Below are 27,722 nucleotides of genomic sequence, written 5' to 3'. Positions count from 1 at the left end.
AAGGCTGCGTCCTGTTTAAAGTCAGATCTATATACAGCGCTTATGAGGTTTTAACCTTGAAGTCTGGTTTAAAGTGTTTTGAACAAATGCCTTTCAGTATGTCTGGCTGTGTGTTCAGTCTGTGCTGTGGACTGGCATTTCTTTCTGCACGTCACATTACAACATCGACTGACTGAATAAAGATATATGCCAATAATACGGTCCGTTTCTAAACCCGAGTCTGTGCTCTTCAGTCAGAGAGGAGGTGTGGGTGGTGTAGACATAAACTCTGAGAAAAAAAAATTCAAGAGTGCTTCAGAGAGTTAATAAATATGTGTATAGGTTGATAAAACTAGAACGGCGCATGGTAGAGTCCATACCTCCACCAGGCAACATGTTATCAACATCAAAATCAAATCACTGGAACCTCGGATAACACTAAAGCTGGACACCAAATTTCATCCAAATATGTTCACGACTTTTTGAGTTATGTTAGGAACAGACAAAAAAAAATCCTGGATCCATATATCTATGTATTATTCTATCCACATTTACTGGATATAAGCAATTGCGCGCTCTGATCAGCTACTCAACTACGAGGCTATCAGCTCATATACCGTGAGTAGAGAAAAACAAAATGGTGGAGCGTGTTGCTGAACCAACCGAGGATGAAATAAAAACTTTATTCAAAAACAAAACCTTAAAAATTGTTATCAAGTATTTAAAAGAAACAGATAAAAGATTTTCCTCCCAGTTCTACACTCCAGCCCAGTCAGTGGCAGTAATGCACCTTTAAGTTGGTTTGCCAGCTCAGTTGGTCGGGTTCAATACCCAAACTGATAATCATATCATTAGTTTTTCTTTGGCTAATCAGACACAAGGTACACCACCACTCTTAACAGAGCGGTTAGGTGCCTTGCTCAAGGGCACTTAAGCCAATCCTGCTATTCCAGGGAATCAAACCAGCAACCTTTTGGTCCCAAAGCTGTTTCTCTAACTATTAGGCCATGGCTTCCCCTTTTTGTTGGTTGGTTTGCCTGCCAAGGGGAAGAAAGAAAGGTGATGATGAACCTTTACAGAAAAATAAAGTGCCTGGATGCAAAGTATAAAATTTTTATTGAAGTGTTCATAATGAGGTAGAAATTCTCATTCTCATTAATATGTAAGGCTCTGCTTATATTCAGGGCTGAGCCTGGAGCTCTGTAATGAACCTTTCAGAACATGTGCGAAGTTTGCATGTCCTCCTCATGCCTGCATGGGTTTCCTCTGTGTGCTCCGGTTTCCTCCCACAGTCCAAAGACAAGCAGATTCGATCAACTGGCTACAGGTGTGAATGTGAATGTGAATGGCTGTCTGTCTCTGCGTGAGCCCGACAATAGACTGGTGACCTGTTCAAGGTGAACCCCGCCTCTCGGGCCAACGTCAGCTGGGATTGGCTTTAGCTCACCCACGAACTGCAATGAATAATGAATGGATGAATGAATGTATTGTTGCTCTGTTGCATCTAAGACCCTTTTCATTTGATACCAGTGTTGTAGTCGAGTCACTAAACCTCGAGTCCGAGTCCAGTCTCGGGTCCCCAGTGTTCAAGTCTGAGCCGAGTCTAAGTCTCATCTCATCTCATTATCTCTAGCCGCTTTATCCTGTTCTACAGGGTCGCAGGCAAGCTGGAGCCTATCCCAGCTGACTACGGGCGAAAGGCGGGGTACACCCGGGACAAGTCGCCAGGTCATCACAGGGCTGACACATAGACACAGACAACCATTCACACTCACATTCACACCTACGCTCAATTTAGAGTCACCAGTTAACCTAACCTGCATGTCTTTGGACTGTGGGGGAAACCGGAGCACCCAGAGGAAACCCACGTGGACACAGGGAGAACATGCAAACTCCACACAGAAAGGCCCTCGCCGGCCACGGGGCTCGAACCCAGGACCTTCTTGCTGTGAGGCAACAGCGCTAACCACTACACCACCGTGCCGCCCCGAGTCCAAGTCATTCCAGAAAATTTCGAGTTAAGTCCGAGAACAAGACTCCACCCACACCATTTGACGGTGTCTGTTCCTGTCTTTATGTGAACCCGTCTCTGCGACTGTGTTGGACGAACATTCCTGCTCGACCGCCCCATTTTAGTTAACAGGCTACAGATAAAAAGCCTGTTCATTGCTCAGCAAGCAAGCCCCGCCCACTATCAACAGAGCAATGAGCATAGCATGTCACTTCCTTCTCTGGGTGGAGTCTCGCCAAATGATGACTGAAGTTCGAGGTTGTCCCCGTCGTCTCCTCGATAGTTCTTCAACATATGGAACACATTTTGAAGCAGTGCATTTTTTCCCACTGCATGAGAAGTCTGTATAAGCGAAGTGGACAATCCTAGCAGCGTTCTCTCCAGGCATTTTAGCGCCAATAATGTTAGTTTGTTCCTGAACGTGACGTATGAACAGGTGAATGTGCATTCTCTTGCACGAAATTAGTATAAAAATTAATGTAGATATAAATATAAATATCTTATGCCAAATTATTATGGCATGTTACAAAAAATAAAGAAAACATCCGAGTCATCAGTGCTCAAGACCAAGTCGAGTCACGAGTCCTTAAGATTAGGGCACGACTCAGACTCGAGTACTACAAGCCTGTTTTATACACCGTACGTTATTGAGTCTGTTAAAAATCATTTCTCACATCCGATAAAAAGCAGCACACAGCAGCACCTGGTTTTACGGAGATGATGAGGTGTGTTTTGATAGTTGACACGTCCTCTTATGGGCGCATATGTCTCGGAGATGGAATCTGGCCAAACTCCAGTCCTTGTTTCTTTCTGCTGGCGGGTGACGTGAGAAATCCTGCGCTCTTATTTACAGAGAGAGGGAGAGAGAGAGAGAGAGAGAGAGATGGATAAATAGTGCTTTGGCAGGCCTCAGTGTGTTTGCTAAATGCTGGCAGTCTCGTCTGATACGCTGCCATCTTAAGTGCCATCAGGTGGTTTATTAGGAGCTGAAAAGAGGCACAATTTTGTCATTATTTCTCCATTTCTTTACATAAAACAGGTAAGGCTTTTCTCTCTCTCTCTCTCTCTCTCTCTCACTCTTTCCCCTGTCCTGTCTCTTTCATCATTCTGCTCTGCCCTCCCAGGGTGTGAATGATAATGATGTCGTTTTTATTTGGAGAAGAAAGCCTCAACGTGAGTCGTGTTTACTCGCTCGGTTTTATTTACGGCTCTCAGCAGGTTTTACAGGACAAATAGCACTGAAATACCGTGCATCAGCTACAACACACTCTCCGAAAACAGTTTCGAGCTTTATTTGATGCTGCTTATATGCCGATACTGGAACATGAACATGATTGGTAGTGGAATTTTTCGGTTGTTGTGTTTTGGTAAGTAAGGAATAAAAAAAACCCCCAAAACCCAACACCACCACTTGGGCGTGCGCTATTAAAGGAACATCATCACCATGCTGATATTGATTGTGATGATAAACAGCAAGTGTTTTATTCCTTTTATACCACAGCGAATTTTTTTATGAATTAATTTATTTATTAAAAAAATCAATACATCATAATGTTTGATCACTGAATAATTATGATTATGACAACTTTTTTCTCTTCAAGTTAATAAGACAAAAATGCTGCACAGTGTACAGCGTACACTCCTCTGTCCTGAAGGCTTCCTGTGGTGGAAAAGTCTTTCTGACACTGGAGACTCCTTCCATAAACATTAAATAAACATCTCCTCGCCAAAAACTTCACCATAATCAACAGTTCGGATTATTTGGAGCATCCATGCAAGAAGTCCTTGAGCTGTTATGATAGAAATTATAACTTTGTTAAATCAGTGCATTCATTTGCATTATTATTATTATTATTATTATATAGCACGAGCTCTGATTGGTTCCTCAGCGGCAGACCCGGCGGCAGAAGCGGTCTAGTAGCCGGGCATTGCACTGGCTGGGGGTGGGCACGCATCGGCGAACCCAATTTTACTAGGGGGGGTCCGGGGGCATGCTCCCCCCGGAAGAAATTTTTGAAAAAAACTCTAAAATGGTGTATTTTGAGCTCTTCAGACACCCTGTTCCACTGCTATATATTGTCCGTCATTGAGCGCATTTGCAGGGAATATTCCATTTCATACGGAATATTGGCAGTATTCCGTTTGCGCACGAGTCATGTTGTAAACTCGTTCCAAATACCCAACACTGAATGTGCAAACGGATGACTGTGATCAATGTTGACAGCAAATTAAGATTGATATTTACAATTAAGAGTGCGCAACAGAAGATTACATCACACTCATACCCCCGTGCCACACTCATCCTCCCTGCACAAAGCCTAACTGCAGTCACTGAATCCCTTCTAAGTGAAACCATGCGCATTAAAAGTTCTATGTCTCAAATCTAGTTTTGTGAAGCCTGACAACATTAATCTTTAATACAGATGTGTTGTGTACAGTAGGTTAACTGAAACGTCAAAACCAGTTTCTTACCTCCAGTGCTTAGTTTGCAAATCAAACGCCAAGTGCATGACAGCGCAGGGCTGACGAGACGGGCGCAGGCCGAAACGTTAAGAAAACAGTGTGTCATGTATAACTATTTTGTAGCCCATACAGTAGGCTTACTATAGTCAACAACTCAAGTATAACTATTATGTAGTGATTAAAAATTCAAGCTCACCCTCAGTAAAGCGATAGGCGACGATGTGCAGCTGCGTGGAATCTTCGCAAGACAGCGTCACTCCACTCCTCCCTGAACTTTTTTGTTAAGTCCTTCTCAAAGGCCAGTTTGATCAAATTGGCCTTGCGTGTGTGCAGCATGCTTTGTCTGTGGTCGGTGAAAACGTTCTTCAGAGTGGAAAAGGAGTTCTCGCAGAGAGCAGTGCTTGCGCCAAAAGTCAGAGCGTGTTTCCATTTCCGTTTAACCAAACCATTTCCGTTTAACCCGGATCATTACGAAATAACCAATCAGATGATTACAAATAGTTTTAACACATTTTAAATTAAGGACTTTTTCTGTAATATTATGCCCTTTTTAAAAAAAAAGCGTTTAATTGTAGTAGCCTGCGATTTATTTATTTATTTTAAATATTGTGTTAAGCTGTTGGCCCTAGCCTATGACAGGGCGGGCGGGCCCACACTAGGGCGGGCCCACGTGACTAAATAGGCGGGCCCGGCCCCCAAAGGCCCGCCCATCGCGCCGGGCCCACTCAGCGGGCAGAATTTTCCTGTAATGCCCGTGGGCGATTACGGAATTTCTTTCCAAGGCGCTGGCTTTCAATGTTGCAAAAAACAAACAAAAACAAAACGACAAAAAAAGATGAATCAGAAATCAAAACGGAATCACAAACAGCTGAAAGACAAACAAGAGTCAGCGAGTTATTCAAGAAATGAGCAACAAAGAGCGTTCAGAAACCGCTAACTGCTAAGAGAAATTCAGTTTTGAGACCGCTAGCTGTTTATTCTGCATGCGCGACTCAACTACGTTACAAATATGACCGTCTAATTTTATCTGAGAAACAAAAAAAAAAAAGCCATATAATAAACCCCTGATTAACCTGCTTGCTCGGTCTTGACGGGAAAATATCAGACCTCAGTCTTTTTGGACTGCCAAGACCTCAGTGTGATATTTTCCCGGAAAGACCTCGGTGTGATATTTTCCCATGAAGACCTCATGCTCAGTTAATAAGTAGTGATTAATACCTTCTGCCCAATCAGCACTTTATATTTGGTGTGATTTTTACTAAAGATAAACGATGCCTTGTTTCCTCTCCATTGCTCTCTCAGGTCAGTACCAGGTAAAGCAGGGTACGTGTGAGGTCGTGGCGCTCCATCGCTGCTGCAATAAGAACCGGATCGAGGAGCGCTCGCAGACCGTCAAGTGTTCCTGTTTCCCCGGAGAGGTTGCTGGAACGACCCGCGCTCAGCCGTCCTGCGTCGAAGGTAAGCGTCAGATTCATCGATGAGATCCAGAATAAGAATTTAGGAAGATGATTTTAGGATTCTGGAAGGTTTTTCCGGGTCTGAGTAGAGATTATTAAAATGGAAATGATGAACAAGGTGGGATTTTATTTTCGTTTCTAGCAGTTTGGATTTGATATTAGAAACGGGGCACACTACGGGCTGATGGGAATTATGGACAAGGCAAGTCTCTTTACCTTTACAAGGCCCGAATCTGCGATTAAGTGTAACGCTGAGTACACATGAACACGGGTTCATTTTATTTAAAACAGGATTTTGACCTCCATATTAAGACAAAAGAACTGGCGCCCTTCGAAAGGAAGAAGAGTTACTGGAAGATTTTGTGCACCGTGATGATGAGACACTCGTTCACTTGTTGTTTAGTCTCCATTTTGTCGTTTTTAACTCACTATGAGTTTTGACTTTAATGAGCTTCTGTGGGCGTGGTGAACGTGGAGAACAAATGTTTTTGGAAACGATGACATCGTGTGTATTATGAATGTGCTCGGACTCCGTTCATCATGGCTCCAGACCAGGTTGTTCCTTTGTGGTCTGAACAGTTTCTTACTCGACAACATGTTTGCAGATTAATTTGGTTTTGTTTTATTATTGCAACCTTGCACCGAGCTGCCAGAATATTGACATTCTTTGGATTCTTTGGAAGCTTATACACAGTATCTGTAAATAATTGAAAGCGCATACAGGGTACTCATGAAACAACACATCAAGTGTGTGTGTGTGTGTGTGTGTGTGTTTATATACTGCTGAGGACCAAATGTCCCCATAAGGATAAGTCAAATCTGACAACTTTGACCTTGTGGGGACATCTGGATGGACCCACAAAGAAATTGCTGTTGTGTTTTTTAAACAAAAATAATAAAAAAAAAAATAATAAAAGAGCCAAAAGTTTCCTTTTCATTACTGAGGTGAAGGTGAAGGTTTGGTTTAGGTGCAGGAACACCATTAATTAACTGCAATAATAATGACATCGGGCGGCACGGTGGTGTAGTGGTTAGCACTGTCACCTCACAGCAAGAAGGTCCAGGTTCGAGCCCCATGGCCGACGAGGGCCTTTCTGTGTGGAGTTTGCATGTTCTCCCCGTGTCCGCGTGGGTTTCCTCCGGGTGCTCCGGTTTCCCCCACAGTCCAAAGACATGCAGGTTAGGTTAACTGGTGACTCTAAATTGAGCGTAGGTGTGAATGTGAGTGTGAATGGTTGTCTGTGTCTATGTGTCAGCCCTGTGATGACCTGGCGACTTGTCCAGGGTGTACCCCACCTTTCGCCCGTAGTCAGCTGGGATAGGCTCCAGCTTGCCTGTGACCCTGTAGAACAGGATAAAGCGGCTAGAGATAATGAGATGAGATGAGATGAATAATGACACCAGTGGAAGGTCCTCGCAAGGATAGTGAGACAAATGTGTGTGTGTGTGTGTGTGTGTGGAACCTTTGTGAATGATAGCGAGTGTAAACTTTGAGGTCATCCTGATTGACCCGTGTCTTCATCAGTCTGATAGAGGAGGATTTTCTCTGCAGCGATGTGGAGAAAGAGAAGGCGTTTGAGGGTCACTGACCCCCATCAACACCGCTGCAGCTCTAAACCTCCAGAGCCTGTGCCGAACGTCTCTCCAACACAACACTCAGCCCATGTGGGATCCCAAAGCACAGCCTGCCTCGTTTCCATGCAGGAGATTGGGATTTTCTCACGACATTGGGACACACAGGGTCTGGATACGAGACTCGATGTGTGTGTTTGTGTGTGTGTATTAAAAAGATCTCTTTAGTGTTGACCACTGAGTATGGCATTACCTATCTCCACGATATCCTTGACTTGCAAGTGACGTCAAAGTAAAATAGAAACCTAGATGTCATCCATGTTGGTGGAGATACAAATGCGGGGTCACACGACATTCCATACAAAACACAGTCACGTGTGCGCAACTCTTTGTTTTTCCACTGCTTTAAGCGTTCCTTTAGCGATGCTATATCTTTGTGCTGTATATGGTCGTGGTCACAACAGGACTCGTGACCATGGCACATTCCAATTTTTTTAGAATTCCGTCCGTGATTCGGAAAGAGGGCGAGGAAACTCTGAGGCTTAGTACGGAGAGGAGACGAGAAGATCAGGATGTTGACCAAATGTTGACCAAACACAGATTTCACACAATTTGCCCCTCACTTTCAGTGATCCAGCTCAGGAAGTCAGAAGACGCAGCAACTTGCGGAATCCTTTTTTTCTTTTTGTTTTTTAATGAATAATCTGACAGTAATCAAAGACGCACTTTGGGGCACAGTTTTACAGGAAAATAATCACTGACATTACCGCTACGCCTGGAAGTTGACCGTTTTCTGAAAACAGCACATCGTGATGTCTTTCATTCCTCTCGTACCACAGCAGTTTGCCAAGTATTGCATTTTTGGATGAGTTAATCAACAAGCTTTTCATGCTTTTAATCATTTTATTGTCATGCTGTGTTGGTGTAATGGTTTGCAGTGACCATGCTCCCATTCCTGTTGAAAGATTAGAAGGTTTAACGGAAACCATTTCCTGTTCTGAAGTTTTTCTTCTGATTAAAAAAATGATTAAGCAGCCATTTTGTGTATAATTAGCATAGTCATACACTCAACTTTTTCAATTACCGAGTTAGTTTAAAACTTTACTTTTAAGAACTGTAATGTGACCTGTAATTTTTAGGTATATTTTGGTATTATTCTGTCCACATTCACTGGATATGAGCAATCGTGTGCTCTGATTGGCTACTCTACTACTAGGATATCAGCTCATATACCGTGAGTAGAGAAAAACAAAATGCTGGTGCGTGTTGCTGAACCAACCGAGGATGAAATAAAAACTCTACTCGAAAACAAAACCCCAAAAAATACAAAAAACAAAAGCAAGAAAATATGGAATGAAAGTATTTGATGGTAAGAACGTATCTTTTTTATTTTTCAAGAATTATTATTATTATTATTATTATTATTATTATTATAGCATTTTTCAAAAATTCCTCCTGTCATTTCACCAGTTTGTTTACAATCGAAGTGCAAATTATTTTGTCGGATGAGTTATATAGTTTTTATTTAGCGAATTTTCTAAAAATAAAAATGCTCCGTTTCTCAAAATTCAGTGAATGTGGATAAAATAAAGCAGTTATTCCACTCAATCTCGTCGTACATGGCTGATAGATGACTCGGTGCTACGTTCCTCGTCAGCTATCAGCTCATGTACGACTCGATTTTGTAGAATAACTGTAAAATATATTTTAGCTTTATGATCCTCATGTTATCGCTAACATTAGGCTAGTTTTGTCTTGGACATGGCAATATTCGCTTAATTTCGCGAATGAATTCGCCAACACGAGGCAGTTTATGGATTTACTCTTTTTTACATACATTTTCACACGATTTAGAGAACATTAATTTGCACCTCATTAAGATTTGAAATAAAAAATCAGCTCTGGATGTAAACGAGATGTTAAAACAGCCACAATGCGAAACGGTTTGAAGGATTTCGGGGTTATTCCTGGTTCTCCTGGGTTCCTCTGCTGTTTTAGCCTCGTGCTCTCTTTTTTAATCTCCAACCTCCTGAGACACTTTGCTGGCCTCCACACACCTGTGTGGCCATTAAAAACCCATTATAGAAAAAGAAGCAGAATTAAAGAGAGAAAGATCGATGAAAAACCCTGATCCAGAATCAGTACTTAACTGTGCTGCAGTGTTTTTTTTCGCCAGATGGACGCTGTTTGTAGATCTGGCCTTTAAGCTGTGGATTAACTGAGAATCGACCTCTGTGGCAGCTTGTTCCGTGTGATAAAGTCTCTGGAAAAGTCAAGGCCACTGTGGTGCTGGACGATCCCATCGAAGTCTGGGGATTAGACGATCATCAAGCCAGTCGTGTGAATTCGCCCGAGTGGTGATGAATCCATCATGACAGTTACAGTCGCTACACAGTCAGTCGTGTGTACAGTGTCTGATAAATCGCAGTCACATTACTTCTCTGGATATTTTTTGACTTCATGAGAAGGAATTGTATTTCAAGATCTTTTTGTATTGGAAATGTTTCAAATAGTCCATCTTATCCAATCACATACATTGATGATGTAAATTATTTAGCTGAAGGAAGCTCACTGGACCAGAGACTCGTTACATGATGAGGAACAGAAAGGGAAGAAGTTTCACAGATTTTCATAGATTTTTCATTTCATTTTCCCTTTCCGGTCTGATTAACAGACTGACAACATTTAAAAAAAGTCAAAAACTAAAACAGAATGTTTCAAGAAGATTGGGCAGAGACGTTCTCTTTATACACTACCATTCAAAAGTTTGGGGTCACTTTGAAATGTCCTTATTTTTGAAAGAAAAGCACTGTTCTTTTCAATGAAGATCACTTTAAACTAATCAGAAATCCACTCTATACATTGCTAATGTGGTAAATGACTATTCTAGCTGCAAATGTCTGGTTTTTGGTGCAATATCTCCATAGGTGTATAGAGGCCCATTTCCAGCAACTCTCACTCCAGTGTTCTAATGGTACAATGTGTTTGCTCATTGCCTCAGAAGGCTAATGGATGATTAGAAAACCCTTGTACAATCATGTTAGCACAGCTGAAAACAGTTTAGCTCTTTAGAGAAGCTATAAAACTGACCTTCCTTTGAGCAGATTGAGTTTCTGGAGCATCACATTTGTGGGGTCGATTAAATGCTCAAAATGGCCAGAAAAATGTCTCATCTCATCTCATTATCTGTAGCTGCTTCATCCTGTTCTACAGGGTTGCAGGCAAGCTGGAGCCTATCCCAGCTGACTACGGGCAAAAGGCGGGGTACACCCTGGACAAGTCGCCAGGTCATCACAGGGCCGACACATAGACACAGACAACCATTCACACTCACATTCACACCTACGGTCAATTTAGAGTCACCAGTTAACCTAACCTGCATGTCTTTGGACTGTGGGGGAAACCGGAGCACCCGGAGGAAACCCACGCGGACACGGGGGAGAACATGCAAACTCCGCACAGAAAGGCCCTCGCCGGCCACGGGGCTCAAACCCAGGACCTTCTTGCTGTGAGGCGACAGCGCTAACCACTACACCACCGTGCCGCCCTGCCAAAAAAATGTCTTGACTATATTTTCTATTCATTTTACAACTTATGGTGGTAAATAAAAGTGTGACTTTTCATGGAAAACACAAAATTGTCTGGGTGACCCCAAACTTTTGAACGGTAGTGTACATCTCATTAAGTTCAAAACAAATATCTGATCTGTTCAGAGTCAGCTACGTGACACTACAGAACAAAACATGACCCTCTGAATCGTCTGATGAAGAGCTATGAACTAATCATCGATGGTGAAGCGTTCTCGCTGGTCAGTAATGTGAGTCAATTATCCAGACCAGTGTTGGAATCAAGTCACTAAACCTTGAGTTTGAGTCCCCAAGTGTTCAAGTTTGAGTCAAGTCCAAGTCATTAAAAAAATTTCGAGTCAAGTCCACTATTGAGCCGAGCCGAGTCTAAGACTCCAACCGCACCATGTGAAGGTGTCTGTTTCAACACCATTAACGTTAGTTTGTCCCTGAGCATGACGTATGAACAGGTGAATGTGCTTCTCTTTATCAGGGAGTGTGAAGTATTCCGTCAAAGATGGTTGAGAGACGGATGTAAGTGCAGAAGGTGTGTTTATTAATACAAGTGAAGACGGCAAACAATCCAGAACGGCAGGCAAAATTGTATAACGATGAAACAGGCGATAGGTCGAGTGAGACACAAACAGGCTATCGTAGACTCGGCAGAATCAAAGACGAGAAACAGGAAATCAGGGATCAGGAAACCAGACGAGGAAATAAGGCTCGGTAACGTGTCAGCAACGCAACTCAATACTTCGCAAAGTAAGTGTGTTTTCACAGTTTTTATATCGGTGCACTGATTGCGCTTTAATCCTATGCAGGTGCGAGTTGTTGACGGTGCATGTGTGAGAGTCCACTTGGTGCGTGCGCGCTGTCCAGAGCGCAGCCCGAGAGTCTATCTGATGCACGCGCCAAGGAGCGCAGGTGTGACACTCTTACACGAAATTAGTACAAAATTAATGTAGATATAAATATCTTATGCCCGATTATTATGGCATGTTACAAAAAATAAAGAAAAAATCCAAGTCCTCGTCTCCAATTTACAAGTCCGAATGCAGTTAATGCACGAGTCTGGGTCCAAGTCCGAGTCCTGGACTCGATTACTACAGGTCTGTTTCACCCCTGTCAATCACAGCACCACTAGGTTGTCCCCGTCGTCTCCTCGATAGTTCTTCGACATATGAAACACACAGCAGTGCATTTTTTCCCACTGCACAAGAAGTCTGTATAAGCAAAGCGGACAATCCTAGCGGCGTTCTCTCCAGGCATTTTAGCGCTGTTAACATTAGTTTGTTCCTGAACATGACGTACCGTATGAACAGGTGAATGTGCATTCTCTTGGACAAAATTAGTATAAAAATTTATGTAGATATAAATATAAAGCTTATGCCAAATTATTATGGCATGTTCCAGAAAAATAAAGAAAAAATCTGAGTCCTCGTTTCCAATTTAGGAGTCTGAATGCAGTTAATGTACGAGTCCAAGTCATCAGTGCTCAAGTCCAAGTCAAGTCACAAGTCCTTAAGATCAGGGCATGAGTCGGACTCGAGTATTACAAGCCTGATCCAGACTTCTGTAAGTAAGCAATTCGATGTGACTGTTCCTGTGTAAATTTTAGTTGAATACCTTTGGGGTACAGTGTCTAATTTCTCATTCTAGGGTTTGAAAAGGGTGCGTATGAACGCCCTCGATGAGCCCCAGCACGCACCTCAGAGCAGTCCGCGAGGACCATTCACAACAAATGAGTTTGTTCAGACAGTGTCAAATGTGTGAATTTGTTGTGTCCCAAATGCTCAGTTTTTACACCAGTGCACCCTCGAGGACTCAAAGACTTCAGGACGATGACACTGTCAGTTTGCAACTTGTCATCGACATTAAAATGAGCAAATAGAGTGGTACGAAAGGAGGTTTTATATTTATATACATACATATACACTCACCGTCCACTTTAATAGGAACTTGTTCTTGATTTTAAGATTCTAAGATTGCATGCTGAGATGCTTTTCTGCTCACCACGGTTGTAAAGAGTGATTATATGAGTTACTATATGAGTCCTTCCTGGCACAAAAGCTCAAACTACGAATCTGTCCGTTTTCCTCTGACCTCTCGAATCAACAAGGTGTTTGTTTCCACCCACAGAACTGTCCCTCACTCATTCACTCAGTGTTTTTTGTTTTTCGCACCATTTTGTCTGTGTAAACTCTAGAGACTGTTTTGTGTGAAAACCCCAGGAGGAGATCAGCAGTTTCTGAAATACTCAAACCAAAAATACTCATCTGGCTCAAGCCAACACCCATGCCACAGTGAAAGAAAGTCACACTTCGCTGTGAGATCACAATTTTTCCCATTTTGATATTTGAACATTGTGAACATGAATTAACTGAAGCTCTTGATTTGTAGCTGCATGATTTTATACATTGCGCTGCTGTCAAGGGATCGGCTGATTAGAGAACCGCATCAAACAGAACAGCAGGTGGATGTCGGAGTGTTCCGAATAAAGTAGATCTTCCTGATCCATTTTATAATCGTGAATCCACAAGACAAGCGTCTCCTGTTAATTTTATTATTGGACACTTTTCATACGAATCTAGTTCTTGTTCCTTCGCAAGAACCTGGACCATCTTGGGAAAGTTCCGACTCAGGAGTAAGTGGTGATTTAATTTCTGTGGCTCTGTTTGTCCAGGTATGTCTCATCATTTTTCAAAGTATCATTCATAAGAAATCCAGTGAAACCCGCTTGCTCTAATGCCTCCCAAATTGTGCTGAAATTGTGGAACTTTGAAATGAAGATGAACCTTGCGCTTGCTTACACACTGTGCAATTTCGCACGCTCTGATTTCTGCGGTGGTTAAATTCTGTTTTTTCTCTCTCTCTCTGTCTGCTTGGATTTTCCTGTAGCAATGTCGACACCTCTGGTTTGATAAGAACTGGCAGCCATCTCCTCTCTCTCTCTCTCTCTCTCTCTCTCTCTCTCTCTCTCTCTCGAATTCCTGATGTGTTTTTGACAGGCTTAAATGAGGAATAATCTCCCCCGCTCAGCGTGCTAATAAAAACTAAACATGATGGTTAAGTAGCCCGGGGCCGCAGAGGAGACCGCCGTATGACCTCGCATCTCTCCCACAAGATCATGTGTCGGCTCTGTGAGCCCAAATGCCTGACGTCTAATAAATAAAGGTCAGCAGGGTCACGCCAGCCAATTATGATGCGCCTCAGCTTTTACCTCATGGGTCTGCAGTTCTTCTGAACCTGCGGACGGTTGTTGTGAGTTAAAACATGGCATTAATGCGTGTCAAAAGCAGCGAGATGAACCTGAATTGATGAAGGAGAGAAGAAAGGCAGGCCAAGTTTCACAGAAAGATGGAAATGGATTGAACTTGCTTCTGTCGAGCGATATTCTTGACTTGCAAGTGATGTCAAAGCAAAACAGAAACCCAGATGTCGGCCATGTTGGTGACCAACATCTTGGTGACTCTTTTGCATACAAAACACAGTCACGTGTGCGCAACTCTTTGTTTTTTCACTGCTTTAAGCGTTCTTTTAGCGATGCTATATCTTTGTGCTGTATATGGTCGTGGTCACAACAGGACTCGTGACCATGGCACGTTCCGATTTTTTAGAATTCCGTCCGTGATTCGGAAAGAGGGCGAGGAAACCGAGGCTTAGTACGGAGAGGAGACGAGTGCGGCTGAACAACATCGGCAGGGCCGATCTAACAGAGGCTAAAACCAAAACAGCTCGTGTTCACAGTAATCATTTTACCTCAGGTGAGATTCAAAAGCTTTCTCGATAATTTCAGGGAAGAATTTTATTTCGTGTTGCTAGAATTTTGCTATAAAAGCGCGTTCTCTTGTCGTGGTTCACTCGGTCGTTGTTATAATTTTAACACATGTATTACTATTTCGCTTCTAGGAGCGCCAGCAAAATTATACGATAGAAACAATCCAGACTGGGCACCCACTTAGAAAATGGGCTACGTTTCGTCCAAGGTTGGACTCGATTCTTCGGCAGCCGAACCAGATAGAATGCGATATCTGGGTACTTGATGGTCGGTAGAAGCGTCTCATCTTCATAAAAGTCTGGCTTTTTAAATAGTATGGGTCAAAACCACACATACCTATCTTCTTTTTGTATCGAATTTTTGTTCGAGCGTTCAAATCGTGGTATACTGAGAAAATTCAGCATTGTTTACAGACACGCTTTCAGCGGCTGCCATCCTAGTCGCTTTGTAGATCCACCATCATGGTGGACGCTCTTGACATAGCACATTTTGATCACGTGGTAACAAGTCATCTATAGCAGTGTGTGACATATGTGCTGTTGAGTTTTCATTTCTGTTTGGTCAGAAAATGTTGATTAGTTTTCGATACTCAAAACAAAGTACAGTTTCCAGATTTGGACACAGAAAAAGACCAGCCCCAGAACGTACCTGTGAATTAAAAATAAGTGAAAGTAAAGTGAAGTGTAAATTAGATGCCACGATTGGCCATCAGATCTGTGTGCGCTTATTCCATCTCTGACACATAGAGGGAATAATTTCGAGCCGTAAACGACCAAATCTTCTCCAATTACAGCGTTTGTGGTAAAATATTTTTAAATCTGCAAATAAGTGAGAATTGAAGGTGGCGTACAGTATGTGAAAATTTATGACACTCAATTAACTGGCAGTTATCGCCATGCGTGTTTCCTCCTCACTCATCCAAGTCAGTTGTCAGAATTGACACATGATTAGCAGATTGATGAGAACAAGAAGACAAACAGCGATCGAGAGAAAATCGTGCCGTCTCACCGTCTGTCTGAATCTCTCACCCACTATTTTTTTATTTTTATTTTTTTTTACCTCACTTTCTTTTTCCCCGTCTTCAATATCACTTGCAGTTTCTCTGGCCGCCACATGATGTCAGACACAATTCAGCCAGGAATGGAAACAACAAAAAACAACCCCCCCCATAACACTGCTTCATTGTTGATGTCCCTCCAGTTTTCCACCTCTAACCTCGAGAGCTGAGCTCTTCTTCGCCTCAGTGTTACCGTCTCCCAGTTCCATCCCGGGATTACAGTGAAGGCCGTCTTAATGAGGAAGGATTGAATTATTCACAGCCCCCGCGAGCTCGCTGGATTTCAAAACTTGCTCCGTCTCTCTTCTCTCCATTCTTCTCCCCACCTTACTTCAGTTCTTCTCTTCTCCATTCTTCCTCTCCATTTCTGCCCTCTTCTTGTTTGTCTTCTTTTCTGTCATGTCCACTTGTTTCCATGATTCCCTTCTCGGGCTTTTCTTTCAAGTCCTCGCCTCTCTTTCTCCCTTTTTAGTTTTCCTCTCCTTTCCTCTTCTCTCTTTTCTTATTTTTCCATTCTCCTCCTTGACTTCTCTTCTGTTCTTTTCCTCTTTTCTCTTTACTCTTAATTGTTCTCTGTTTCTCTCTCCTCTTGCGTTCTCTTCTCTTCCCTTCTCAACACACACTCTCTCACTCATACACACTCCCATTAACACACTTATACACATGCATGCACACATTACATTAAGGATAATTACAGTCATTGATCTCTAGAGCCACTTAGCAGCTATTGCATCTGGACACCATAACAGAAACACACACACACACACACACACACACACACACACACACACACAGATATTAATTCTGCTTAAAGCTTTTTTACTGTTGTGGATTTTCTCACTTTGAGACAAAGAGAAGTGTTTAGCGATTAGCGTGGCTCGTTAGGAGGCCTCTGTTCAGCCTGAGGATTAATTGATTAGCGTGTAGGCTCGCGAGCTGCTGGAGGCTGGGGTGTGGTTTGGACTGTGAGGGGTGATGGAAAGCGCTTACACTATCCAGCTTCCAACCCTCCAACACACACACTCACACAGGACATAAATTCCCATACATTATTTAGTTTTTTTTTAAAAATTAGCTAAAGCGATATACGCCTCAAGGTGTAAGATTATCTCGTAACATGATGTGATGATTTCACGAGTTTCAGAAATCTATCACAGTCAAGCCACCAGACTGGAAATCTAACGCTTGCTAGCAAACCTGACTCATGGTTTTATTTACACAGTTGTTCTCTGACGCTTGCTAGCTTGCTAGTGCCTTTAGCTACAGTTTCACAGACATGATATAACAGTTAGCATAATGCTAGCAAGGTTTCAAATGACAGGCTTCCTGATTTACATCATATAATTGTTGGCTAGTTTGCTAGCAACCTTGCAACTGTTTTAGAAAATATAGCATCATGTTAGCTCGCATGCTAGAGCCTTTAGCTACTGTTTCAATTCCAAGATATAACAGTTAGCATGGGGCGGCACGGTGGTGTAGTGGTTAGTGCTGTCGCCTCATAGCAAGAAGGTCCGGGTTCGAGCCCCGTGGCTGGCGAGGGCCTTTTTGTGTGGAGTTTGCATGTTCTCCCCGTGTCCGCGTGGGTTTCCTCCGGGTGCTCCGGTTTCCCCCACAGTCCAAAGACATGCTAACTGGTAACTCTAAATTGACCGTAGATGTGAATGCGAGTGTGAATGGTTGTCTGTGTCTATGTGTCAGCCCTGTGATGACCTGGCGACTTGTCCAGGGTGTACCCCGCCTTTCGCCCATAGTCAGCTGGGATAGGCTCCAGCTTGCCTGCAACCCTGTAGAACAGGATAAAGTGGCTACAGATAACGAGAACAGTTAGCATCATGTTAGCTTTAATGACAGACTTGCTGTCTTACCCAAAGTAATTGTTAGCTAGTTTGAGAGCAACCTTGCTACTGTTTTAGACAATAAAATGGATTAATATTAGATATTTTCTTTGTCGATAGTTTTTGAAAAGTTAATCACCTATTTTTTTTTGCTAGTTTGCAATTTTCCAGGTAACAATCAGCTGAGAGCATCTTCATTAGTATTTGCAACTTCATGAAATAAAGGAGGAAGAAAATCCATGAACACAGAGGAATCTTAATGTGTCAATAAGAAAAATCTATAAGTCAGTGGTTATGTGTGTGTGAGAGAGAGAGAGAGAGAGAGAGAGGGAGAGATAGAGATGAGCTGTTGAATATAGGCTATTATGTAGAAAAAAAGAAAGCAGGTGACATTGCTAAGCCTTTATTCGTTGTCGTCTTGTGTTAAAACATATTTGGAAAATTAGCATGCGTTGTAAATGTGCAGCAGGTGAGACACATTAGACAGGATATGAGGACATTTTAGTGATTCACCTCTACAACATGGAGGCACAACAGCTGTCCAGATGTTTCTTTACTGATGTAGTGTATATTGGATTCTGGAATGAAAAACAGGCTCGCTTTACTGTAATAAAACCTGGTATGACAGAGTATGTGCCATTTCTACACAAAATGCAGAACACATCCTGAAACATCCCCTTCAGGACGTTTTGGATAAATAACAATAAATTAATATTGTGAGCCTTTTTGAATTTTTCAGTCATTTTTCTATACAGTAAAATCTACACATTATATTCTACCATATTTTTGCATTTAGTGCCAAATCATTTTCCCTCAAGAGCTTTTTAACCTCAAATGTAGAGGTTCATTTCTTTTCTTTAACTCAGCTGAGAATCTAAATTTTTGGCCGATTCAGTGAGGTTTCCAACAAACAGCCAAAATTTGAAGAAAATCTAAATTTGCTTGGACACTCTGAGTTCCATCTCTCAACCTTAATGGTTCATTTTGTCAAAACTGCTCAGAAATCAAGAAACGTTCACAATCTGTCTATGCTCAGAGAGGGATATGTGCTATTATTCTATCCACATTCACTGGATATGAGCAATCGCACGCTCTGATTGGCTACTCTACTATTAGGCTATCAGCTCATATACTGCGAGGAGAGAAAACCAAAATGGCAGAGCGTGTTGCTGAACCAACCGAGGACAAAATAAAAACTCTACTCAAAAACAAAACCCCAAAAATTGTAATCAAGTATTTAAAAGAAACAGAAATAGCTTAAAGAAGAAGAATAGTTCTTTTTTCCAGAATATCTCCTGTTCCCTGCAATGACTTGTCCAGGGTGTACCCCGCCTCTCGCCCGTAGTCAGCTGGGATAGGCTCCAGCTTGCCTGTGACCCTACAGGATAAGCGGCTACAGACAATGGATGGATGGATGGATGAATGGATATCTCCTGTTCCACACTCCAGCCCAGTCGGTGGCAGTAATGCACCTTTAAGTTGGTTTGCCAATCGTCAAAAAACCCTAAAGAAGAAGAAAACACCAAAAAGTACAAAAAAAGCAACAAAATATGGAATGAAAGTATTTGATAGTAAGAACATATGTGACCGCTCACCAAATCCAGGGACACATGTCGGCCAAAACGAATCCGAGATAATCGCAAAAGAAGCATTTTTTTTTCGAAATTTGTGATTTTTGTTTTTTTCCATCATGTGCAAGTTGAGATCTTGAAGAATGCAATCAGTATTTCAGATAATAGATTGTTTTGTTGGAAAAGCATACATTTTTTGTTGCAAATTGTCTCGTTTTTGTCAGGACTGTAGCCTGCTGGGGGGTGTGGGTAAATTACCATATGGGCCATTCACATGATGATTTAAGTCATTTGTTTTTTTTTTCCGCGAATCAGCTGTATGATGCGGGCTGAGCGCATGGCTACTTAACCTGCATACAGTCGTGTGATTTCACTATGGAATGAGTTACTAAACAGAGCGCAGAGGAGCTGAAACACTGCGAAGCAAACAGACACTCGGTATTTACATCGGAGATAACCATTTCTAGCAAAAAAAAAAACGCAACCTCGTTTTCCAGATTGAATGGAATACTTGAATGATCGGATGATACACGGACCGTTCTAGGATTACATTCCATCGGAGGCATTGGTGTGTGCAAGGCGCCGTTTCTCTTTCTGATGGGGTGAGTTTATTAATCTAAGGCTGTGTGGTTATTTTTGCATGTAACGGAGAGTGTTGTGGTTTGGTTAAGCCTAGGTCACAACCGGACGTACGATTTTTTGGCCGTGTGATTTTTGGCGTTTCCCAAATCGCTGCGGTTTTTTTTTGTTCACGGGGAAAGACGCGCGTTGACCGTAAGTTTGTCTTGCAACCTGAAAAAAACGTAAGTGCCTGTAGAGTTTGTTTGACATGACAAAGAACCTCTGCGGCCGGTCTGCGGCTCGAAAATCAGCACATCACACGTGTGCTCTCGTGCTTTTCACACGCGCGCTCTCGTGCGTTTCATGCGCGCGCTCTCGTGCGTTTCTTGCGTTTTTTGCGTGTACACTGGCCGTAGAAGCACGTACCGTACGGCCGGTTGTGACCGAGGCTTTACATGAAACTAGCGTTGTGTTAGTTGTGTCATCATCGTGCTCTCTTTCTTTCTTACGGTGTGAGTAATTTTTCAACCACAAAACGTTAAAGTAGACTTTAGGACTTATTTTTGTACTTCATAATTGTGTTGGGCATACTTTGCATGGAAGGAAAATTGACGTGGTGATCTTTGTTTACATGAAAGTAGTATCGTGCTAGCTCGTAGGGGGTAGGGCTTTCCTTAATGTCATGCAAATGAGCACCATTATGTGCCCGCCCTACACCCAGAGTAGCTGAGATGGAAAACTTTGAGGGCGATTTTCTCCCTTTTCTGTTTTAAGAGGTATACACTTTCAAAAGGCCACACATTCTTCAAATACTGTCAGATCTCCACATGGAAGGCATCATTGGAAAGCTTAGAAGCTGTACTTTCTGAATCTGTCAATAACTCAAAATGCCCCCGAGCCAACATGTGTCCCTGGATTCTGTGATCTGCCACATATATCTTTTTTAATTATTCAAGAATTATTATTATCACATTTTTCACAAATTGCTCCTATCATTTTGCCGGTTTGTTTACATTCTAAGCCGAAATTATTTTGTCGGACATTTTGTATAAAGTTTTTATTTATTGAATTTGCAAAAAATAAAAATAAAAATGCTCCGTTTCTCAAAATCCAGTGAATGTGGATAGAATAAAAGTTATTCGACTCAATCTTGTCGAACATGGCTTATAGCCGACTCGGTGCTCCACGCCTCGTCGGCTATCAGCTCATGTGCAACTTGATTTCATGGAATAACTGTTAATTGTCAGGCTATTTTTCACCCAAAGGCCCTCGGAAACCTATTAGCATACAAAGCATGACGTATTTAATGAGACTGTAAATTCAAATCTGGCTACCTCTGCCAAGAGGCTACACCTGCGATGTATTTTGTATTTGATTTTTCCAGGATGATTTTTCCCAAACATCCAAAATTCCAAATCCATAATCAAACTTTTGACATGTCCACGTGACCAGTCTGCTGACATAAACCCTCGGCTTTTTCCTATTGGTTGCTCAGAGTGGGCGTGTCCCTGTACTTCTCTGTTTGTGCTGGACTACTGTGCAAGACCTACTGGACTTGTTCTCGAATGCTAAGTTGAGAGCAATAGGAAGACAACGTGCATCTTATTTTTTGGCACGTGCTCCTGTGTATCAAGCGAATAGATCTAGTGTTTGTGTTCTCTTTCTTTAAAATAACATCTGGCCACCTCTGCCAAGAGGTCACAGCTGGATTGTGGTTGGATCTTCTTGCAGTGAGCACAGAATCAAGCTTTTGTTCCAGTCCCTTGATCTAAACCCTTCTCACTTTTTCCCTCGACACCTCTGTTCGAGTTGCACTCATCTGAGATCTACTGTGAGCTGATTTTAATTCAAGATCAAGAAAAAAATCCCACATGGAGCTTCTTCTTTTTTTTTTTAAAGCTAATATACGAATTGTTTTGTCTGTTCTCGCCTTGGGCTTCTCTTGTTTGCTGTTATTATAAATAGCCGCTTCTCATAAAGTTCATCCCACACAGTCGACGATTTGCATTGAATGAACGTCACACGAAAGATACATGAGATTATTTACCTTAAAATATCACAGGGACTTGTCCTTTCCCAAAGCAAGGGACGAAGAACCTTTGTTTGTACTTAACGAGAATAAATCTGAAAAGTCCACCCTGCTTCCTTTATTCATCTAAAGTTAGACGTAAAGGTGTCCTTGTCGAAGAAGCTCTGTGATTAATCACAAAGCAGTGCAAACTAGTTCAGACTGTCAGAGATAAACTTATTTAAACTTTCCTGCAGGATATTTCTCTTTTTGGTGATGTAGAACTGATGTAGCAGAAGCATAGGATGGAGTATATATAGCTGAGATAATGATTTCCTTTCTGAAGCGAACGCATTGTGATTTATTTTTTCCTTCGTCTCTGTGTCTGTCTCTATTTGTGTGTCTGACTCTTTCCTTCTCCTCCCTCAGCGTCCATCGTCCTGCAGAAATGGTGGTGTCAGATGCACCCGTGTCTGGATGGGGAGGAGTGTAAGGTTCTGCCGGACCTCACGGGATGGTCCTGCAGCACGGGCAACAAAGTCAAAACCACCAAGGTAAGGATGCATGCTGGGATTGAAGCCAGATGGAGATGGTGTTAGTGTGGGACATTTCTGGAAGAACCTCTGGAGAACTTGTCCATGATAACTCAATCAGTATGATTAAGAGACATGAAAATGGGTGACGGAAACTCTGTCTGACCTTTCCGACGGTCTCGCCGCTGATCAAACACGGCTATCACCTTGTAATCGTTCGACGTGATCATGACCCAACGTCTGTATTTGATCGTGAACCACGTCTATTGAAAGCATCATGCGAATTAAAGCAGTTAAAACGCCAAAGGCCTGAGAGATAAATCAGACTTTCTCTCACAGTTTCAGAGGTCATCATGAAGTAGAGACAACAGAAACAGAGCTTCAGGTGGCGTGAAAACAAGAGAGAAATAATAAATCACGTGTTAAAACAAAACAGACGCTGAGCTTGCATCGTGCATGTGGACAGATTGCTGTGAGCCGAGGGTCCCGTTTCAAGCCTTTGAAATCTGACGACCTGCAAAAGGCGGTTTGTGCTCTGGGACGATGGCGGCAGGTGCTGTTTTCCTCACAGGTGACATACAAAAAGAAAAACAGTTGTGGAGAGCACGCAGGCGATGCGAGAGTAATTGCTTGGAGAGACGGAATAATGGCACAACATCTGTCACAGTCATTAGAATGTGCTACTGCTACAGGTTCCGCCGAGCCTTTCAAATCAAGAGGCTTAATTAAATTGGTGAGGCCGACGGGTGGCGGCTTATAGGCTTCTGTCTGGCTTCTGATTGGCTGAGTCAGGCTGAGAGTCGTTCTTCCCGCCTCCTGGTGGGTAACGAGCCAGTGAGATGTGCTGAGGCGGAGTTTCTTGCCTTTGCTGCTTCACCGATCTGATCTCTACGGGATTAGAACAATGCGTCCGTGAATATGTGCTCTTAGCCAGATGTTACTCTGTAGCACCTTTACAGGTGTCAAAATCAATCAATCAATCAATCAATCAATCAATCAATCAATCAATCAATCAATCAATCAGCTTCCATTCTTTATGTTTGTAACGCCTGTAATGGAGAATCCTACGTGGATGACTCCAGACTGTATCTCTCTTTTCCGGGTAAAGACGCCACAGTTGGAGTTACGGGCCTCAGGTCAGATCTTTTGCGGGTTGCTTCCTGGTGCTGCACAAATGGGTTACTTATAAACCCCAGTAAAACCAAATTCTGCATCTTTGGTTCTGGAAGGATGCTTGCTCAGACTCCGATCCCTACTCTAACGTTTCTAGAGAAAGATCTCAGAGTTGAAGATTCCGTAAAGGATCTCGGTGTCCTATTGGACAAGGGTTTGACCTTCGGCCAACATATTGACTCATTGGCATCTGACCTAACGGCTAAACTTTGTATGATAAGTCGGATAAGGCACCTTTTTGACAAATTAACTTTATTCATTGTTATCAGCTCTCTAGTTTTCAGCAAAATGTTGTACTGTTCTATGGTATGGTCAGGGACAAGTAAACATAACATTGAAAAAAACCCCAGTAAATCGTAAATAATAAAAATACCGATAATAAATAGCCCTGTTCCATCCACGACTGTAGTAATCTATATTGTCAAGAACTGAACAGCTAAGTAAAGAGAAACAACGTCCATCATGACTTTAAAACATGAAGTTACTTTTAATCAATAAAAATAAAGAAAAAACATTGAATGAGAAGGTGTGTCCAGAATTTTGACTGGTACTCTGGGTATCTGTCTAACTTGAGATTATGCTGTTATAGGAAAATAATAAACAACAGGGTGGTGTGACGAAGCAGACTCACTCCCACCAGACTAAGCCGATTATTTTCACTCACAGCACGTTCTGAAATGATAACCTGTCAGAAAACATGCAGCTTGTTACTGAAAAGCTGGAAAGAGTAAATTTTCCTGTCCTGAAGACTTTCCCAATTTGGAAAACTGTTCCAAAATACTGGTACTGGAGACTCCTTCCAAAAAAAAAAGCTAAAATAAAGTCTCTGAACAGAAAACTTCACCATGTCAACAATTTTCAGAAAGGTTTTAATCTGTTTATGTGATGTGTCCACTGTTCAGTTCCCTCTGAATGAGCTGTTACGAGAGAAACAACATCTAGAGATCAGTTGCTGTGAGAAAATTAATCAACGCTTTCTCATCTGACCAGTCAGAATCGAGCTTTCAGCAATGCTGTGGGATAAATAACGCCTTTAGAACGAAATCGAAAAGTTTCATTGCTGATGAAATTTAAACTTTACTTCAGACCTTGTTGGCCAAGGGGGGACTGCTACTTGGCAAAATTAGGATGAGTGTATGTGTGTGTGTATATATATATATATATATATATATATATATATATATATATATATATATATATATATATATATCAGTGCACTTTCTCTCCTCGAGTCCTGTCTTTTCCCCCCTCTCTTTCCTAATTTAAATGCAGCGGGTCCTGTAATCGTGTTCTAATGTCTCAGTTCTTTCGCCTCGGGCTCCTCACCACACACTGCTGATTACTGTGCAAGAGAGAAACATCGTTTATCCTCCAACCCAGAACTGTGAACATCTTCCATTTCGGGGGGGAAAAACCCTCAAAAACCTCACACACAGTTCTCATTATCTTCTCTTTTCCTTTTTAGGTCACGCGATAGCGAGAGCACGGCTGCCCCCGACAGTTCCAGGAGACCTAAGACTCTTTAACATGGATTTCTATTCTGGGAAAAGTCGCCGGATTACATGGGATATCAGCCAGACTGGGAGTGTAGTACACAATGGATGGATGGATGGATAGATATACCGTGTTTTCAACTCACAATGATGAAAAGACATGATGATGGACCACGTCTATTTCTATAAAAACCATAAATCTCTATCAGTATCCAGTGGTGGAGGATGTGGGCGGAGACTTCTCGAACCTGAACTCTCGAACTACTCCAGGAACATTATGGAGTTTTTTTTTTTGGGGACGATATGGATGATGGAATCAATGTTGGCGCACGTGTGTGTGTGTGTGTGTGTGTGTGTGCATGTATATATGTGTAGACTTGCATTTGTATGCGTATGTGTGTGTGTGTGTGTGTGTGTGTGTGTGTGTGTGTGTGTGTGTGTTTGCGAGCAAGCCAAGAAAATCTCCAAGGTTCAAAGCGGTGAGCTCATATCCACGCGAGACCACGGCGAGCACGTCAATCACACAGTCTTGTCAGACTTCTAATTAGAATTGCTCAATAGGATCAAAACAATGTAAAATATTAGCACTTGTTGGAAATGATATTTGAGAATTATTTTTGTTTTTGTCCAGATCGTTCCTTATCTTCAACTCACACGAGGTCCGAAGGGATCTGTGATGCAAATGCAAGTCGCTGTTGGTTGGACGCTGATAAAATACAACACATCCGTGATGGAAAAATGATCTCAATGTAATTTAACCTGTCTCATTTTTCTTTTTCGGGACATTTAAAACACTCCCAGATTCTGATTATTTATCTATGAAACATATAAACTATACATACATGTACCCACAAAACTCATCCCTCATTGTTTGGCGCTTGAGGCTGATAGCGCTTTTCAGCTGAATGGTGTAACAGGACACGACTCGGACAAATCCGAAGTCTGTGTCTGTTTCGCATTACATACCACTGCGTAAATAAAGAAGGGCCTTTCAGAAGGGTTATCATGTGGTGGCGAGTGATCATATCACAAAATCATATCTCATTCTGTCTGATCATGTGACATAACAGGCTAAACCGTTTAGCAAGAGACACATGGTAGAGGGTGCCAGTACTTTTGGAAGTGTGTTTGTGCATCGAGTTTATCAGATCATTTTAAAAATGCAGTAAAAACACGATGCATTTTTATGGATGTATGTGAAACAGTGAACATGTCGGGCATGAGTTCAGTGCTGTTCTGTTGTATCCTCATGTTGTGAGTCGATGAAGGAAGAACGGGAAGCCATTTTGGATTCTGGATGACTTCAGTGGATCATGTGATCATTTTGCTTTAAAAGTCAGATAAAACAATTTATTCTGTCCACATTCACTGGATATGAGCAATCACGCACTCTGATTGGCTACTCTACTCCTAGGATATCAGCTCATATACCATGAAGAGAGAAAAACAAAATGGCGGAGCGCATCAAGCAGGATATATCACTTTGTCATCAAATATTTAAAAGAAACAGAAATAGCTAAGGGGCGGCACGGTGGTGTAGTGGTTAGCGCTGTTGCCTCACAGCAAGAAGGTCTGGGTTCGAGCCCCGGGGCCGGCGAGGGCCTTTCTGTGCGGAGTTTGCATGTTCTCCCCGTGTCCGCGTGGGTTTCCTCCGGGTGCTCCGGTTTCCCCCACAGTCCAAAGACATGCAGGTTAGGTTAACTGGTGACTCTAAATTGAGCGTAGGTGTGAGTGTGAGTGTGAATGGTTGTCTGTGTCTATGTGTCAGCCCTGTGATGACCTGGCGACTTGTCCAGGGTGTACCCCGCCTTTCGCCCGTAGTCAGCTGGGATAGGCTCCAGCTTGCCTGCGACCCTGTAGAACAGGATAAAGCGGCTAGAGATAATGAGACGAGATGAGAAATAGCTAAAAGAATATAGTCCCCACCCCCATCTCCTGTTCTACCCTCCAGTCCAGTCAGTGGCAGTAATGCACCTTTAAGTTGGTTTGCAAATTCACTAATGTAAACATCAATTTATGGGGAAGCTATGGCCTAATGGTTAGAGAAGTAGCTTTGGGACCAAAAGGTCACCAGTTCGAGCAGGAATGGCTGAAGTGCCCTTGAGCAAGGCATCGAACCCTCAACTGCTCCTCAGGCTGCTCTGCGTATGTTGTATGTCGCTCTGGATAAGAGCGTCTGCGAAATGCCTGTAATGTTTGCCAACTTCCAAAAAACCCGAAAGAAGAAGAAGAAAATGGTGGCGCGTGTTACTGAACCAACCAAGGGCGAAATAAAAACTACTCGAAAACAAAACCCCCCAAAATCCAAAAAGGCAACAAAATATGGAATGAAAGTATTTGATGGTAAGAATATATCTTTTTTTATTTTTCAAAAATTATTATTATTATCACATTTTTCACAAATTGCTCCTGTCATTTCGCCGGTTTGTTTACATGAAATTATTTTGTCAGACGTTTTGTATAAAGTTTTTATTGATTGAATTTGCAAAAAATAAAAATGCTCCGCTTCTCAAAATCCGGTGAATGTGAATAGAATAAAACAGTTATTCCACTCAATCTCGTTGTACACGGCTTTCGCTATCAGCTCATGTCATACATGTCAACCTTTGGTCAATCAAACCTGTATAACCAACCTCCAAAATCCGTATTTCCCTTATAAAATCCT

General features: G+C 42.3%; 1 protein-coding gene across 1 annotated transcript in view; it reads left to right on the top strand.

Annotated features, from left to right (window-relative positions):
- The window catches only part of tafa4b (TAFA chemokine like family member 4b), a 40,520-nt gene extending 15,429 nt beyond the window's left edge, over nt 1-25,091 (top strand). The window contains exons 2-4 of the mRNA XM_060910914.1: nt 5,756-5,911; nt 22,288-22,412; nt 25,030-25,091. Of these exons, the coding sequence (XP_060766897.1) occupies nt 5,756-5,911; nt 22,288-22,412; nt 25,030-25,041 (293 nt within the window). The 3' untranslated portion in view covers nt 25,042-25,091. The remainder of the gene's footprint in view (nt 1-5,755; nt 5,912-22,287; nt 22,413-25,029) is intronic.
- The last annotated feature ends 2,631 nt before the right edge of the window (nt 25,092-27,722 follow it).

This window comes from Neoarius graeffei, chromosome 26, assembly GCF_027579695.1.
Source record: "Neoarius graeffei isolate fNeoGra1 chromosome 26, fNeoGra1.pri, whole genome shotgun sequence".
NCBI classification, from domain to species: Eukaryota; Metazoa; Chordata; class Actinopteri; order Siluriformes; family Ariidae; genus Neoarius; species Neoarius graeffei.
The sequence above is the reverse complement of the archived record's forward strand: the minus strand, read 5'-3'. Positions and strand labels throughout refer to the sequence as shown.